Source organism: Thalassophryne amazonica, chromosome 16 (genome assembly GCF_902500255.1).
Source record: "Thalassophryne amazonica chromosome 16, fThaAma1.1, whole genome shotgun sequence".
In the NCBI taxonomy this organism is placed as follows: Eukaryota; Metazoa; Chordata; class Actinopteri; order Batrachoidiformes; family Batrachoididae; genus Thalassophryne; species Thalassophryne amazonica.
This window is the reverse complement of record NC_047118.1, coordinates 53825723-53842537: the sequence shown is the minus strand read 5'-3', so window position 1 is coordinate 53842537 and position 16815 is coordinate 53825723. Positions and strand designations below refer to the sequence as shown.

Genomic DNA, 16815 nt, shown 5'->3' with positions numbered 1-16815 from the left:
TATGCGCCAACCTACTGCAAAATCAAATCAATTTCATTTATATAGCGCCAAATCACAACAAACAGTTGCCCCAAGGCGCTTTATATTGCAAGGCAAAGCCATACAATAATTACAGAAAAACCCCAACTGTCAAAACGACCCCCTGTGAGCAAGCACTTGGCGACAGTGGGAAGGAAAAACTCCCTTTTAACAGGAAGAAACCTCCAGCAGAACCAGGCTCAGGGAGGGGCAGTCTTCTGCTGGGACTGGTTGGGACTGAGGGAGAGAACCAGGAAAAAGACATGCTGTGGAGGGGAGCAGAGATCAATCACTAATGATTAAATGCAGAGTGGTGCATACAGAGCAAAAAGAGAAAGAAACACTCAGTGCATCATGGGAACCCCCCAGCAGTCTAAGTCTATAGCAGCATAACTAAGGGATGGTTCAGGGTCACCTGATCCAGCCCTAACTATAAGCTTTAGCAAAAAGGAAAGTTTTAAGCCTAATCTTAAAAGTAGAGAGGGTGTCTGTCTCCCTGATCCGAATTGGGAGCTGGTTCCACAGGAGAGGAGCCTGAAAGCTGAAGGCTCTGCCTCCCATTCTACTCTTACAAACCCTAGGAACTACAAGTAAGCCTGCAGTCTGAGAGCGAAGCGCTCTATTGGGGTGATATGGTACTATGAGGTCCCTAAGATAAGATGGGACCTGATTATTCAAAACCTTATAAGTAAGAAGAAGAATTTTAAATTCCATTCTAGAATGAACAGGAAGCCAATGAAGAGAGGCCAATATGGGTGAGATATGCTCTCTCCTTCTAGTCCCTGTCAGTACTCTAGCTGCAGCATTTTGAATTAACTGAAGGCTTTTCAGGGAACTTTTAGGACAACCTGATAATAATGAATTACAATAGTCCAGCCTAGAGGAAATAAATGCATGAATTAGTTTTTCAGCATCACTCTGAGACAAGACCTTTCTAATTTTAGAGATATTGCGCAAATGCAAAAAAGCAGTCCTACATATTTGTTTAATATGCGCATTGAATGACATATCCTGATCAAAAATGACTCCAAGATTTCTCACAGTATTACTAGAGGTCAGGGTAATGCCATCCAGAGTAAGCATCTGGTTAGACACCATGTTTCTAAGATTTGTGGGGCCAAGTACAATAACTTCAGTTTTATCTGAGTTTAAAAGCAGGAAATTAGAGGTCATCCATGTCTTTGTAAGACAATCCTGCAGTTTAGCTAATTGGTGTGTGTCCTCTGGCTTCATGGATAGATAAAGCTGAGTATCATCTGCGTAACAATGAAAATTTAAGCAATGCTGTCTAATAATACTGCCTAAGGGAAGCATGTATAAAGTGAATAAAATTGGTCCTAGCACAGAACCTTGTGGAACTCCATAATTAACCTTAGTCTGTGAAGAAGATTCCCCATTTACATGAACAAATTGTAATGGGGAAAACCTGTAGTTATCATGGGGAAAACCTGTAGTTATCATTTGTCAGTGCTTATTTACGCTTTACTTATGAATATTACTTATTTACAATTGTACATGTGGAAACTAAAAGTGTTGTTTTCTTTGGTCTTGGTGGGGAATATCACGCCGTTACTCATGGGATTGTTTGGGCCATGAAGGTTGCACCTGTTTGAAATTCACGAAAGCACCCAGTGATTGCAGCTTTACAAACATATACCTGCTGAATTGAGGCACAGCCCACGTGCGGTCGTGCTAACTTGTTCACCGCTGTTAGCAGTTTCTCAATGCATTTCGTCAGGAGTCAAATGTGTCACGTCAACGCAGGAATGTCCAGCAAAAAATATCGGTGTGCTCCACATCCGGAAAAAGCCCGGTAATTCCTAGAGAACTTTCCTCTTGGTTCCTCACACGTACAGGTGTATTAGTATGTAGCTCCAGTAGGTATTTGATGACCATTGTGAAAAAGTGACCCTTAATATGCAACTCAGTGGAACAGTATGAAAGAGTAGATGTAAGAGTAATGTGTATCGTCAGTGACTATGATCTGTTATTTAAAGCTAATTCTTGCTGTTTTTTGTAGTTTTTGTTGTTTAAAAAAAAAGTGCTTTATTTTTACCCTCACATTTTGCTTCCATAAACTGGTGGGGGGGGCGTTCGACCTTGAGCCGGTGAACTCTGAAACAAATTGAGGGACCGTCACGTTTGAGCCTTTCTCCCAAAACACTCCGACTTGAATAACCAGATCAGTAAAATCCGACATGAATCTCCCACTCAAAGATATCGATGTTCATGTTGTATTTAGATTTGTGCAGAGAAGAAACCTAGTCGTAGAAGGTTGTTTTTTGCAAAAACAAACATAAAATTTTCTTATTTTATTTGTTGTCATGCATTTGGAAGGTCAGCATTCATCTGCTGCCCCGTTAATTATTACTTTTCATCGTTCAAAAAAATGTTACCCAGAACATTTTCTTCTGATTTAACACCATAATTTGCTGTAGCTATTATTTTATTTTTTTGTTTGTTTGTTTGTTTTTTGGGGGGGCTTTGGGTGTTCTGAGCAAATGTGTTGGATAGAACAAATGCAGCACTCGTGTGGAATTTATTAATAGCTCTTTAGTCATTGGCTTTTTCATGAAACAACGCTTTGTAAACAGTTGACTGTGCAGGTTTTTGCTCCATGGAGTGGGTCTGTGTTTTAAAAATTAAAAATAAAATAACAATAAAAAAAATCTGACTATAAAGCGAGTAATACAAGGTTTAATCTGTTTGGTTATTTTTCTGTATGGGTTGTAATAAAATATTGCAGTACTTTGTATGAAAACAGTTAATTGTAACTATTTATAAATTAAATTATTGTACTTTTTTGCAATCTGTAGATAAGTACTATGTATTCAAATATACAGTAACAACTGTGGATTTAAACGTGGTTCTCTGAGGTGTCTAAGTTATTGATGTATATATTGTATGTTTGTTGATACAGCTTACTTTATTTTCTATAAGACCAATAAAATGTTTTGAAAAAGGCGTCAAATCTCCACTGTTGTTCAAACGCTCACCAAAATTGAGTTTTTGTCACATTTTGTGGTGTCATTGACCCAGTTTGATACTGGTAAAAATAAACTGGCGGGGAAGGCTTTTCACCGTCCACGGTTGGGTGTTTTTGAAGACAGTGATCATTTAGATGGCACGATTTCTTTTTCTGTGATCCAAAAAAAGCTGTCAGGCGACCCACTTTGGCTAACCTCAGTGGACGTATTTTTGGCCCGACTCGAGTAAAACATTAGAGTCATGAAGGATGTCTAGGTGTGCTTGTCCTAGATTAGCGGGAGCGGCGAGTTAGTCATCCGAGCTCCCTACGGAGCTCCAAAGCCCCCCCCCCCCCCCCCCCGTCTCGGTGCACCTCATCAAACATCACCCTCCTCAGTGGCGCTTCAGCGGCAGCGCACTCGAGACTCATCTCAGGAGATCGCGCACAAGCAGAGAGACAGATGGCTAAAGACACGATCCGTCTGAGCCCGGCCGCTTCTGCACCTTGCTGTCTTGGAATTGTTCTCCCCAAATGTAGGATGCTGCCACAGGTCTGTGTGACCTGTGCTTTAAAACACCGTCTCCGCCCCTCCACCAGTGCCTGCTCCAGACAGCAACGGGGCCTCGGAAGAATTGATTAAGTTGGCAGTTTGGGTTAAGGTGAGCTGGTGGGCAATTTAGGACAGCATTCTTCATCTTCACCCACTTCTGCAGCAGGCGCCTGACCCACTTCTGAGACCACAGCCCCCCCCGTGCAATTAATGTGGCCACTGCCGTGGGCGAGGCCTGCCGTCGCTTTAAAGGCTTGGCTGAGAGCGACACGCTGCAAATGTGACGGAGGCAGATGAAGGGCACGGAAGATGTGAGCAAGTGTGTGTGCGTCAGAAAACCTGAGTCGTCGTTGCGTTACGGTGATGTCAGAGTCACTGTGCAGGCTGAGTGTTGTAGTGGGGCGGCACAGCAAAACAATTGTTCATTTTGTGATAAAAGCATGGAATTTGGCACACACATTCTAAATTGTTTCTTTTCAGTTATGGAGCTGACCTCTAATGAGCGACAGGGGTCAAAATTTAAAAATGCTCCAATCATGTTGAAAACTAGACCACATTATTTGTCTGATCATAACTATTCCAAAAAGGTATAGTTTGGACAATCTGTGACTGAATGTTCTGGAGTTATGGGGTAAAAACAGCAAAAATGGTGACAAAAACCAGTTTCAGTTTGTACAGGGGTCAAAAGTTAAAGTTACAATTTTGGTAAAAAGTGATGCAGATTATTGGTTGAAATAAAAGGATTAATAAATGGAATAGTTTTGACTGTGCTGAATGCTTGGTCTCCAAAGTAAAGGTCAAACAAGGTCGATGTCCATTGGATTTTGACGTTACCCTGTAACATGATAACTAAGCATGACAGATGGTACAAACGATTCATTATTAAAATGCTATTAACCAATAATTTGCAGAATTTTTTTTTTTTTTTTTTACCAAAATTGGTGCAACTTTAACTTTTGACCCCTGTACAAACTGAAACTGACTCACCATTCTTGCATTCTTACCCCATAACTCCAGAACATTCAGTCACAGATAGTCCAAACTATACCTTTTTGGAATCGTTATGAATAACTAATAAATGTGGTATCGTTTTCAACATGTTTGGAGCATTTTTAAATTTTGACCCCTGTGTAATTCTTTATTGACCCCTGTAGCTCATTAGAGGTCAGCTCCAGGATGGCTACATAAATGAAAATAAACAGTGAATTTAGAATATGTGTGTCAAATTCCATGCTTCTATCACAAAATGAACAATTACGGAAATTTTACTTAAGCTGCACCACTTTTAGAGCAAAGATGAGCTGCTTGTCAGGAGGACGTCAGCTGGCAGCAGCTCTGTGATGTGTGGGTTTGGGTTTCCATCTGCTGGCATTTTAGGGTAAAGCTCTAGCAGGTTACTTCCACAAGGTGGCGACATAGTGTCCTAAAAGGGCTTCCTCTCCCTTTCAGAGACATTTCAGGCACACACACACACACACACACATATATATATATATATATATATATATATATATATATATATATATATATAAAATAAATTTAGAAATAATTTCCTGGATGTCGCTTTTGACACTGAGCCTGTTCCATTTTATTGCCCTTCAGACAAGGAATAGTTTGATGGTTAGTGCCTTGCTCAATGACCAACATAAATCAGAAATAACCCTACACACACACACACTGCTGGAAAAATGAGGATCTTTCTGTTTAAATGTTTTCATTCTTCACCCTTTGATTTTGAACAAGTTTTTTCATGTTTTTTTATTATTCCTCTTTGTTGCATTTTTAGTTTTCCATTATATTCATTTTTTATTATTCCTCTTTATTGCATTTTTAGTTTTCCATTATATTCATTTTTTTATTATTCCTCTTTGTTGCATTTTTAGTTTTCCATTATATTCATTTTTTATTATTCCTCTTTGTTGCATTTTTAGTTTTCCATTATATTCATTTTTTTATTATTCCTCTTTGTTGCATTTTTAGTTTTCCATTATATTCATTTTTTTTATTATTCCTCTTTGTTGCATTTTTAGTTTTCCATTATATTCATTTTTTTGTTGTTGTTGTTGTTGTTTGTTTTTTCTTTGATTTTAAGCACATGTTCATGTTTCTATCTGGTGATGGACTTGCAGTCTGTCCAGGGTGGACTCTTGTCTCTTGCCCAGTTACTGCTGGGATAAGGTCCAGCATCCCATCACCCTTAATTGGAGTCAGTAGGTGCATAAAATAATTGGATGAGTGTTCATATTTGTGCTGCTCTTTAGAATTCAGATTCTCAGCCTTAATTTTTACTGCCCCTGTTTTTAACATACATTCAGTTGTGTTCCTCTCACTCCAATGTTTCAAGTTTTTTCATTTGTTTATATACGAGGGCTGTCAATAAAGTATAGGTCCTTTTTATTTTTTTCAAAAACTATATGGATTTCATTCATATGTTTTTACGTCAGACATGCTTGAACCCTCGTGCGCATGCATGAGTTTTTCCACGCCTGTCGGTGACGTCATTCGCCTGTGAGCACTCCTTGTGGGAGGAGTCGTCCAGCCCCTCGTCGGAATTCCTTTGTCTGAGAAGTTGCTGAGAGACTGGCGCTTTCTTTGATCAAAATTTTTTCTAAACCTGTGAGACACATCGAAGTGGACACGGTTTGAAAAATTAAGCTGGTTTTCAGTGAAAATTTTAACGGCTGATGAGAGATTTTGAGGTGATTCTGTCGCTTTAAGGACTTCCCACAGTGCGAGACGTCGCTCAGCGCTCTCAGGCGCCGTCGTCAGCCTGTTCAAGCTGAAAACCTCCACATTTCAGGCTCTATTGATCCAGGACGTCGTGAGAGAACAGAGAAGTTTCAGAAGAAGTCGGTTTCAGCATTTTATCCGGATATTCCACTGTTAAAGGAGATTTTTTTAATGAAAGACGTGCGGGACGCAGCCGCCGCGACGCTCCGCCTCTGTTGAAAGCCTTAAGGACAAGTTGGAACATGTCCTGCCTGTTAAACAATTTCTCATATACTCACTCCACTGAAAGCCATCAAAAGCCGCCTGGATTTTACAAATGGTTATCAACACGGAGGTGTTTTTCCTGTGCCGCCGCTCCGCGCCGGCTGTGTCCCGACGCGCGGATCCGTCCGCACGTCTTTCATTAAAAAAATCTCCTTTAACAGTGGAATATCCGGATAAAATGCTGAAACCGACTTCTTCTGAAACTTCTCTGTTCTCTCACGACGTCCTGGATCAATAGAGCCTGAAATGTGGAGGTTTTCAGCTTGAACAGGCTGACGACGGCGGCTGAGAGCGCTGCACGACGTCTCGCACCGTGGGAAGTCCTTAAAGCAACAGAATCACCTCAAAATCTCTCATCAGCCGTTAAAATTTTCACTGAAAACCAGCTTAATTTTTCAAACCGTGTCCACTTCGATGTGTCTCACAGGTTTAGAAAAAATTTTGATCAAAGAAAGCGCCAGTCTCTCAGCAACTTCTCAGACAAAGGAATTCCGACGAAGGGCTGGACGACTCCTCCCACAAGGAGTGCTCACAGGCGAATGACGTCACCGACAGGCATGGAAAAACTCACGCATGCGCACGAGGGTTCAAGCATGTCTGACGTAAAAACATATGAATGAAATCCATATAGTTTTTGAAAAAAATAAAAAGGACCGTTACTTTATTGACAGCCCTCGTATATATATATATATGTATATATATATATATATGTATATATATATATATATATGTATATATATATATATGTATATATATATATATATATATATATATATATATACACACACACACATAGTGAGGCAAATAAGTATTTCCTCCACTGTCAATTTTGCAGGTTTTCCCACCTACAAAGAATAGAGAGGTCTGTAATTTTTAGGTACACTGAAACTGTAAGAGACAGAATCTAAAAAAAAACAAAAAACAAAAATCAAATCAGAAAATCCCATTATATGATTTTTGAATAATTAATTTGCATTTTTATTGCATGAAATAAGTATATAAGAATTCTGTCTGTCACAGACTTGTTAGTTTTTCCTTCTTATTCTGCACTTGTTACCTGTATAAAAGACACCTGTTCACACACTCAATCAATCACACTCCAACCTGCCCACCATAGCCAAGACCAAAGAGCTGTCTAAGGACACCAGTCACAGCCACACTCCCACCACGAGACAAAAGGGACAAAACTGTAGACCTGCACAAGGCTGGGACGGACTACAGAACAACAGGCAAGCAGCTTGGTAGAAGACAACTGTTGGCGTAATTATTATAAAATGGACGAAACACAAGATGACTGTTAATCAGACAAATAATGATTTCAATATGAGTGGAACATTTTTCAATTTTGACCCCTGTGGGTCATGAGAGGTCAGCCTCCATATCTGAAAATAAGTATTAGTTAATTTAGAATATGTGCCGAATTTGGTGCTTAGTCACAAAAGGAACACTTTTTACATAAATTTTAGCTAAGCTGCACCACTCTGACTTCTGTAATTGCAAAGAAACATTTATGTACCAAATATTAAGGTCTATTTTTCTATTGTATCAAATACTTATACAGAAAAATGCAAATTATTTACTTTAAAAAAATCATACAATGTGAATTTCTGATTTTTTTTTCTTTTTTTTTTAGATTCTGTCTCTCACAGTTGAAGTGCACTTACAATAAAAAATTACAGACCTCTCCATTCTTTGTAGGTGAGAAAACTTGCAAAATCAACAGTGAAGCAAATATTTATTTGCCTTACCGTGTGTGTGTGGAATGTGAGGAAATCCCATGATCAACAAAGAAAAAATAAAATAATGTTAAAATTACTCCATTTTGCCTCCGTGTGTGTTACGGAGATGTCGTGCAACACTGTGTGTGTATACCTGACTTACTTTCAGTTCAAATATGCAAAGTGCTTCCCAAATTGAAATTTACTTTCTCAAAAACAGACAAACAGGAGATTAGTGAGGGAAGCCACCAAGATCCTCTAGGTTTCTATGGCTGTGACAGCAGAAAGTGGGCGTAATCCAATTTTTGCCTGTTCTATATCTCCAGATACACCTCTTTGAGGTGAGCTGGAACACAGATAGATTTTCTTAAAGATGGTAAATATCAGATGCATTCTGCCAGAACAGACATGGCAGGTTCACATCAAGATGTCATGTGTTTCTTTTGAACAATGTCCTCCTCAGTTCTACATCACCACGAAGCTGTAACTGGTGATGCAACGGACAAGTTATTTTGGGTGTCGTCTTGATGGCTTCCCTCACTCATCTCTTTCTTGTACAGTCACTTGTTTTTTCAGAACTGATTACTGCAGACAGATTTACCGTACAGTACCACACTGTTTGTATTTCTTATTTATTCAAGTAAATTAATTCCAAGACATATTCAGTGATGATTTTTTTTTAAGTGTCCTGACTTCTCAAGAGAAAACTGGTCATTTAATCAACCACTACCAATAACTGCTGGACATTTATTTTATGTTTGTATTTCACTGTATGAAATGACAGTTTTATTATTACACTTCTCAGTTTTGTGATAAGTATCACTTGCATTATGAGGGAGCATCAGCTTCAACATTTTGGCTATGAAGCGCATTTCGCTGTGCATGATTTAAATGCCTGAGTGCTGAGCACCCCACATTGAAAAAAGAATCACCTTAAAATGTTGTTTCAATTGGTAACACCTGAATATTGACATTTAAATGAATTAAGTTGTTTGAACTTAAGTAAGTTAGATCAACTCTAACTTACAAACTGAAGTTCAAACAACTTAATTCATTTAAATGTTACCAACTGAAATAATTAAGTTGGTTCAACTATTCTCTTTTTTAAGTGCAGTGGTTGGAGAAGGTCAAGGGGTCCCCAGTGGTTAATTTCGAGATGTGGGGATGGACTGGTTGTCATCCTTGGTGGTTGTGATCCAGGACCAAAGGTGGTTTCCTGGTGGTGTCAATGTGGCAAAGCGCCGACACCAGCACATAAACTTGGTTTGACTTCACTTGAGATGTTCAGCAACTTTTTTTTTCAAATTTTCTAATTACACAGAATTAGTTAATTTGCATAAATGTCTGAACCTGTTGTAAATTCTGATGCATTCTTATTTGCATATTTTGCCTTTTTTTCCAGCATACACCAGATGTAATTTATAGATTAAGTTAATTACAAACATACATGTCCTGATGTGACAAACGGCCTGCAGGAATCCACAGTAGAGGTCGGCGGATCAATCCTAATATCGATACCAACGCTGGTATTGATATTGAACAATCCTCGTGTAAAAAGATTGATACTCAAGCTTTTTTCATCAAAGTCTACTGTCCGTCTGTAAGAGCAGCGCTGCGCTGTCTCACACAACACGGAGCAGTGCACCCTTGTATTGTGGTTTGTCAGCCCTCTACTTCACGAGATTTTAAGTTGTGTTGAGTGATATTTTTTTTTAAACAAAAAAGTTGATTGTGATAATAAAGTATTTTGTTGTCACGTACAGTGTTTGGTGAAATTATATCCGAGGTCTTTTGGATCCTTTGGATCATATTTAAGATACTTTTTCATATTTTCATATCTATCTGCGATACTGCAGTATCGCAGTTGACATGGGCCTGTATTTACTTGATATCGGATCAATACCATAATTGCCGGTATCACCCTTCTCTTATCCACAGACTGTCACGTGACCTCCAAACGTCGCCGTTATGTAAGAACATGACCGTTCAGAGGAAAGTGCGACCTGCGTCAAGTCAGCTACATTAACATCGCGACCTCAGGCCAGACCTTTCAAAATAAAAGCCGTGAGCGCCGAGATGTGTTGCTTGGGTTTTATTCTTTTCACGCATCCCGCGCCGGTTCTGGGCTGTGTGGCGGTGATGACGCAGCGCCCGCGCGTCGTGCGTTTCTTTCCACGTTGTGCCGGTGGAAAAGGAGACGTCGGCGCACCGCACTGCTGCTGCACAAGCCGGCGGTCGTGCACCGGCGCGGGGCGCAGTCGCTTTGACAATCACCGTCTCGTGGTGGGAGTGTGGCCGTGACTGCGTGTAGCGGCGCTCGCATCCCACGATCACCAGCTTGGAAATGATGAAGAACGCGCATCATCACTTCCAGTGCCAAGTGCCTGCCGGGAAAGACACGGGCGCGACGGCCGGCGCTGCAGCCTGCAGCCCGGAGAAGAGGAGGCGAAGGATCCGGGTGTGGTGTGACGGCTGGTGAGTGACTTTACAACCATGATGGGTTTCTGTGTGACTGACACTCTGCAAGCGCGTTTCCGTCACGCGCAACGGCGCGCGGGCCTGCATGCAGGGTGACCGTGCGCCCGCACAGAACGGCTCCTTAATCCTGACACGGCACGAAACTTTGGACCCTCACATTCTTACATGCATTCGACCATAAATGTTTGAGAGTGACAGTCAGGTGCACTCAGTGGCCAAAAAAATATGCACACCTGTGTAACGCACAGCGCAGGTGCACAACACAATTTTATCATCTTATTTGTGTTGAATTCAGTTTTTGAATGAATTTATTCGGCTCACAGACTAAACAATCACCAAAAACTCATAAATAAGACAATTTCACAGTGAACCAGTGTGGGCCGAAGCAAAAGCTTATAAACGCCCACCTCTTTTACCATCAAAAGTAAAATGTGTACACACACACACACACACACACATACATATATATATATATATATATATATCTGCTCTGTTATAGTTAAGTGTCTTATTCACGTAAATGAAGAAACCAAAATATTAGATGCATGCATGTTCCAATATACTGTAATCCAGTCCCACTTTCATTAAATACACAGTTGTCCTATTAGTCCCTTTTTTAAAATATATATATATAATATGTGGCTTTTGGATCTAAGTGAATATTGGTAATCTTCTGCAGAAAAATAATTTTCAATTATTTTATTAACAGATTAGTCACACTCCTGATGAAAAATGCAATACTTATGCAAGTTCTATGCTTCTTCGTTTTATATTCTTTCAAGTTGAATAGTTGTGGGTTTTTTTTTAAGATTTGTTGGGCAAAACAGGTCACTTTAAGGAATCACTTTGGTTTTGGGAATCTTTTGGGAATGTTGAACCAAAGCATGAATCGGTTATTCATAAAATGTCAAAATCTTCTCTTGGCTTGACTTCATGACCAAAGAATTAGGAAGGGAGGGTGTTCATGTCTGGGTGATTCTTAGACTACGGGCACTTATGTCCTTTGATCACATTGTATGAAAAACAGAAAAAAGGGGAAATTTCACACTTTTATAGTTATCTTTACAATGAAAGTGTTTTAAGAAATTTGTTCTAGTAGTCTATGATGACTTTTTCACCTTTTTTCAGCATCATTATATGCAAATATTGCCGTTTTGTGCTTGTCCCACACCCAGACTTTTGACCTTCAATGATAAAAATGAATGGTAAAGAAACGTTTTTTCTAATGTTTTAAAATATCTCTGAATAAAATATCAGTAAAATAATCAAAACATAATTGGGGTATTCAATGTCATACAACTGTTGTGATTTTTTTAAACAAAATGTAGTTGTCCCACACTATTGCCATAATTTCCACCACAACACTGTAATGTCCCTAAACAGTTTGTATGAAAGATTGTTTGGGTAGTTTCTATGGAGATAAACAGTGACATCAGAGCACATGTATATAGTGCCAAATCACAACAAACAGTTGCCCCAAGGCGCTTTATATTGTAAGGCAATGGTGTGGTGGAAATTACATTTACAAGGCCAATAGTGCTCATAGTTAAAGAATCACCAGTCTACTGCAGGCTCGCTGGTGGCGGAGGAGGCCAAGTCTGGATAGGCAAGGCTGTCCACGGCGACTGAAAGGGAAAGTCTGGTCTTATTCCACAGTCTAAGAAATGAAACATACACTCTTAGGCATAAAACGTTGAATTTAAATGATAAAGTTAAGGTAACTTTTTCAACATAACATTGTCAATTAAGTGCAAAACAATATTACAGTTGAAGTTAATTAAATCAAATTAAACATTATTACGTAAATCCCAATATTGTTTTGCATTTAATCGACAAAGTTATGTGGAAAACGTTACCTTATCAATTAAATTCTACATTTTATTTCTTCCCCCGGAGGAGCTGGGGGAGGTGTGTGTGGATCGGGAGGTCTGGGCGGCTTTGCTTGAGCTGCTGCCTCCGCGACCCGACTCCGGATAAAGCGGAAGAAAATGGATGGATGGATTTCTTAGAGTGCAGCCCAGCCTCACGTTTTGTTTGTTTCTTTTTTTTTTTTTTTTTGTGCTCCCATGACGAAATGAGTCAAATTTTTGAGACGGGTTTTTTTTTTTTTTTTTTTTTTAACTCACTGTTCCTAACCCTACTCCTACCCCCGACCCTAACCTTAACCATAACCTAATCTTACTCTTTCCCCTAACCATAACCACCTGACCTCCCGCTTCACTTTTAATTTTGTGCAGGCATCACGGAATGAATTAGAATGAATTCTTGCTGCCGTGACGAAAATTAGCTACTTTTCCTCACAATATCAGGAACCAATAGATTAATGTATATTTCGTGCTGCTGAATCACGACTTGCCGTGAGACTGGGTTGCTTATTCATAGTTTGTCCTCCTCTTCCTTTTTTTTTCCTGCAGGCAGGATCTATGCAAATTCTCAAAAGCGTAGGTAACAGCTTGACAGATGGTGCACGCTGCCAGGTCAACACAATGTACAGCTAGAGTTGACCACTGGTGATGGTTGATGGGCACTGAGAGATTTCTTCAGTGATTCCTTGTACCTCTTTTTGGGTGCCCTTTTGTCATGATGGCCAGTTCCCCATAGAGCACAATCTTGGGCATGCAGTCATCCTCCATCCTGGAGATGTCTCTGGTCCAGCGCAGTTGTATCTTCAACAGCAAAGCTTCAATGCTACTGACCTCCACTTGCTTTAGGACTTTTTGGTGTCAGTCTCTCCAGCCGATGCTGAGGTTCAAGAAGTCATAGGTGGTCACAATACATGACCCATGACTCAGACCCTTAGGGGAGGGTGACCAGAAGAACAGTGCTGTAGATGCAGATCTTTGTGTCTTTCTTCAGATGCTTGTTGTTCCAGACTCGTTTGTACATACACTTCTCCAAAAGCACGGTTTTCCTTTGCAAGTCTGTTGTCAGTATCTTTGTCAATTTTGGCATCTGATCATATTGTGCACCCCAGGTAGCTGAATTGGTCTGTTTTAAGCTCTGTCTCGCCAATGGTGATGGTCTTCTTGAGGTGCAGGCTGAATGAGAACTTCCAAATTCTTCCATGTCAAATCACCCAGTTTTAAAAATATTTCTGTCAATTTGATGTCACTCACATTCCAAAGTTAGGATGAAATGCCAAATATTAGGTCTGTATCTTGAATGGTTTTGAAGTTACAGCCCCAGGAAATGGTGAATTTTTCACATTTTGTGACAATGGTGACTGTACCAACTTTAGAGGTTAATAACTAGCTTGCTGTTAGCTTCAAGGGCGTGACACCGCTAACATTTGGCATAGAGTGGAATGATTATGTTTTGGTCTGTATTGTATGATCGGACTTCCACAAAGACCTGAAAATGGTAGCAAGCCCAAAATTTGACATGTTGTTCATATTTCTGATTGCTGAAAAATCAAGTACACGAGCTATGTCAGTCTAATTGTTTGCACCATGATTACCTCCACTAATGAAGTTGGATGAGGTTATGATATCGCCCTCGTGTGTTTGTGAGCAGCCTGGAGCCCACAATTTTTTCACATTATGTTATAATTTTTTTTTTTTTTTGGTGAAGATTCATGTAGGCGAGAAGTGATTCAATTTAAGTTCAAAGGGCAAAGTCAGGAAAAATCTTGGAAAAATGGAAACATCCTTGTTTTTGACATTGAAAAATTTTTCAAAAATTCATTAACGCTGTAAAAAAATCAAATTTCTTTCATATTTGAGAGTGTTGTGTAGGATAGTATCCTTCATCGACTGACAAAGTTTGATCTGATCCAGATTACAGATTTTGTGGCTGTTTAAATTTAACATTGAAAACTTTATTTAATGTATATTTTACATTATATCTTAAACAAACATGTTCCAATCACTCTCATATTTGAAAGTGAGGTCCAGACTGGCACTCACTATCTCCTGACAAGGTTTGATCCAGATCTGATCCGAATTGTGGATTTTGTGAACATTTGAATTTGATATTGAAAAGCCAATTTGATGTACATTTTGCATTAGATCTCAATCAAAAGTGCCTCAGTCACACTCATTTGTGACAATAAGGTGCAAACTGGCACTCTCTGAAGAAACTAAGTTTGATCCGTATTGTGGATTTAGTGGATATTTAATTCTTTGAAAAGCCCTTTTGATTTATATTTTGTATTATAGTTTATCTTATGAAAAGCCACTTCTAACAGGACTTTGACCTTAAGGTAAAAAATTTGTGGAATTGGAAACTAGTGTTGGCGGAGGTTTGCGCTCTGAGTGTGATGCTCTAGTTTATGATGTGTTAGAGTAGGGGTTTTCAAAGTGTGGGAGAGTGAGCCCCCACCCACCCACCCTGCGACACACATACACACAATTTAAACATCTTCATGTGTTTCTTTTTATTCTTTTACACATCTTAAACACATTTTTTTAATTATGTGTGCGTTATTAAGGAACTGTCTGCATTTACACATTTCAGCCTTTTTAAATATTTTTAAAGAACTTACTAGTCTACACATTTTACATCCTTTTCAAACGTTTTAAATGTGTGTTTTTAAAGAACTTTCTATTCAATTTCAATTTTCAATTTATTTTCATTTATGTAGTGCCAAATCACAACGGAGTTCCCTTAAGGCGCTTCACACAAGTATGGTCAAAGGAGTGACCCTCTGCTTGGGCCATGCTACAGACATAAATTACAGAACAATTCACAAAATCAATATACAGGAAATGCTGTTGGTGCATAGGACAGGAAGGTCTCCAGCACAAATACCACACCACACCCATCTCTGGATGGAGCTGCACCTTAAACAGAATCAGGCATCAGAAAGATAAGAAATACAGTATAATTTGTCAGCATTAAACAACAAGAAAAACAGGAAATACTAAGGTGATCGCCGGCCACTAGCCCTTAACTTCACTAAAAGACCCGGAATTTAGATAAAGTTGAGGCCGCAGCCCGCTCCGTTTCCTAATAAAATGAATTAAGAATAAAAAGCATAGAACTATACTATGCCAGTGTGTTAGCCATACGAAAGGGAAACTAAGTGCGTTTTAAGTCTGGACTTGAAAGTCTCCACAGGATCTGACTGTTTTATTGATGCGGGGAGATCATTCCACAGAACAGGGGCAAAAATATTCTTCTATTTTTATCTTTTATCATATTTTAAATATAGTTTTGTTTTTGTTTTTTTAACATTTAAACATCTCTGTTTTTAAATGTCTTTGGCATAACTAACACATAGGGATGGGTATTGATAAGATTTTATCTATCAATGCCATTATCGATTCCGCTTCTCGATCCGATTCCTTATTGATTCCCTTATCAATACATCTTATGAATTTTCTGTGTGCCAAAAGTAGGCTTTACAGGTTTTCTATGTCAAAATTTTATTGAGTCTTAAAGTAAATAAATATGAAATTGGTCACTGGATCCTTAAACTCTGGACTGAAATAGAAATAAACAAAATCTGTAGTTTTCTCAAAAGCATTTCCTTTCAGACATTAATGGCACAAATCTAACTACATACCGCTGAGCCAACTATGCTGCAAGTCAACATCATTGTAATTCATAAAGAATGTAGGATGTCTCATTTTGGGAGGAAAACACCATTTGTCTGTCTGTTACAATGTTTGGAAAGAGGTGTCATTTGATTTAAACGATGATTCGCTTTGAAGTTATTAATTCTGTCTCAGCAGAGAGCTGTTACAGAAGTGGTTGATTACAGACCTGCTGCAGGGTCTGCAATCAATGTAAAGAAATGATCATTTTCCCAATAAAACGGCTGCTCTGACGGACCGATAAGGGACTTGTTAAGCAAAAGGGCTATTGATGTCGGTGGATCGAATCATTTCTTAATGATTCTCGGAAAGAACCGGTTCATGATACCTATCCCTCGCCCCCCCCAAAAGAACTCTGGTGCCCCCTTGGTGGTGCGTCTCACAGTTTGAAAACTTCTGTGTTAGAGCATATCTATAGTCAAATCATAAATTGGGTCATTTTGCGCAAAATCTATCGTTAGAAATATGCTACTTTTGAACGAGCTTCAAAATATGCACATCTTCTGGACTCCAGATGTCAATGAGGGTAATTGAGCATCAAATTAATATTTT

General features: G+C 39.2%; 1 protein-coding gene across 1 annotated transcript in view; it reads left to right on the top strand.

The window, feature by feature from the left end:
- Positions 1-10363: 10363 nt before the first annotated feature.
- LOC117527692 (ethanolamine-phosphate cytidylyltransferase-like) overlaps positions 10364-16815 on the top strand; it is a 70849-nt gene continuing 64397 nt past the window's right edge. The window contains exon 1 of the mRNA XM_034190148.1: positions 10364-10723. Within this exon, the coding sequence (XP_034046039.1) occupies positions 10593-10723 (131 nt within the window). The 5' untranslated portion in view covers positions 10364-10592. The remainder of the gene's footprint in view (positions 10724-16815) is intronic.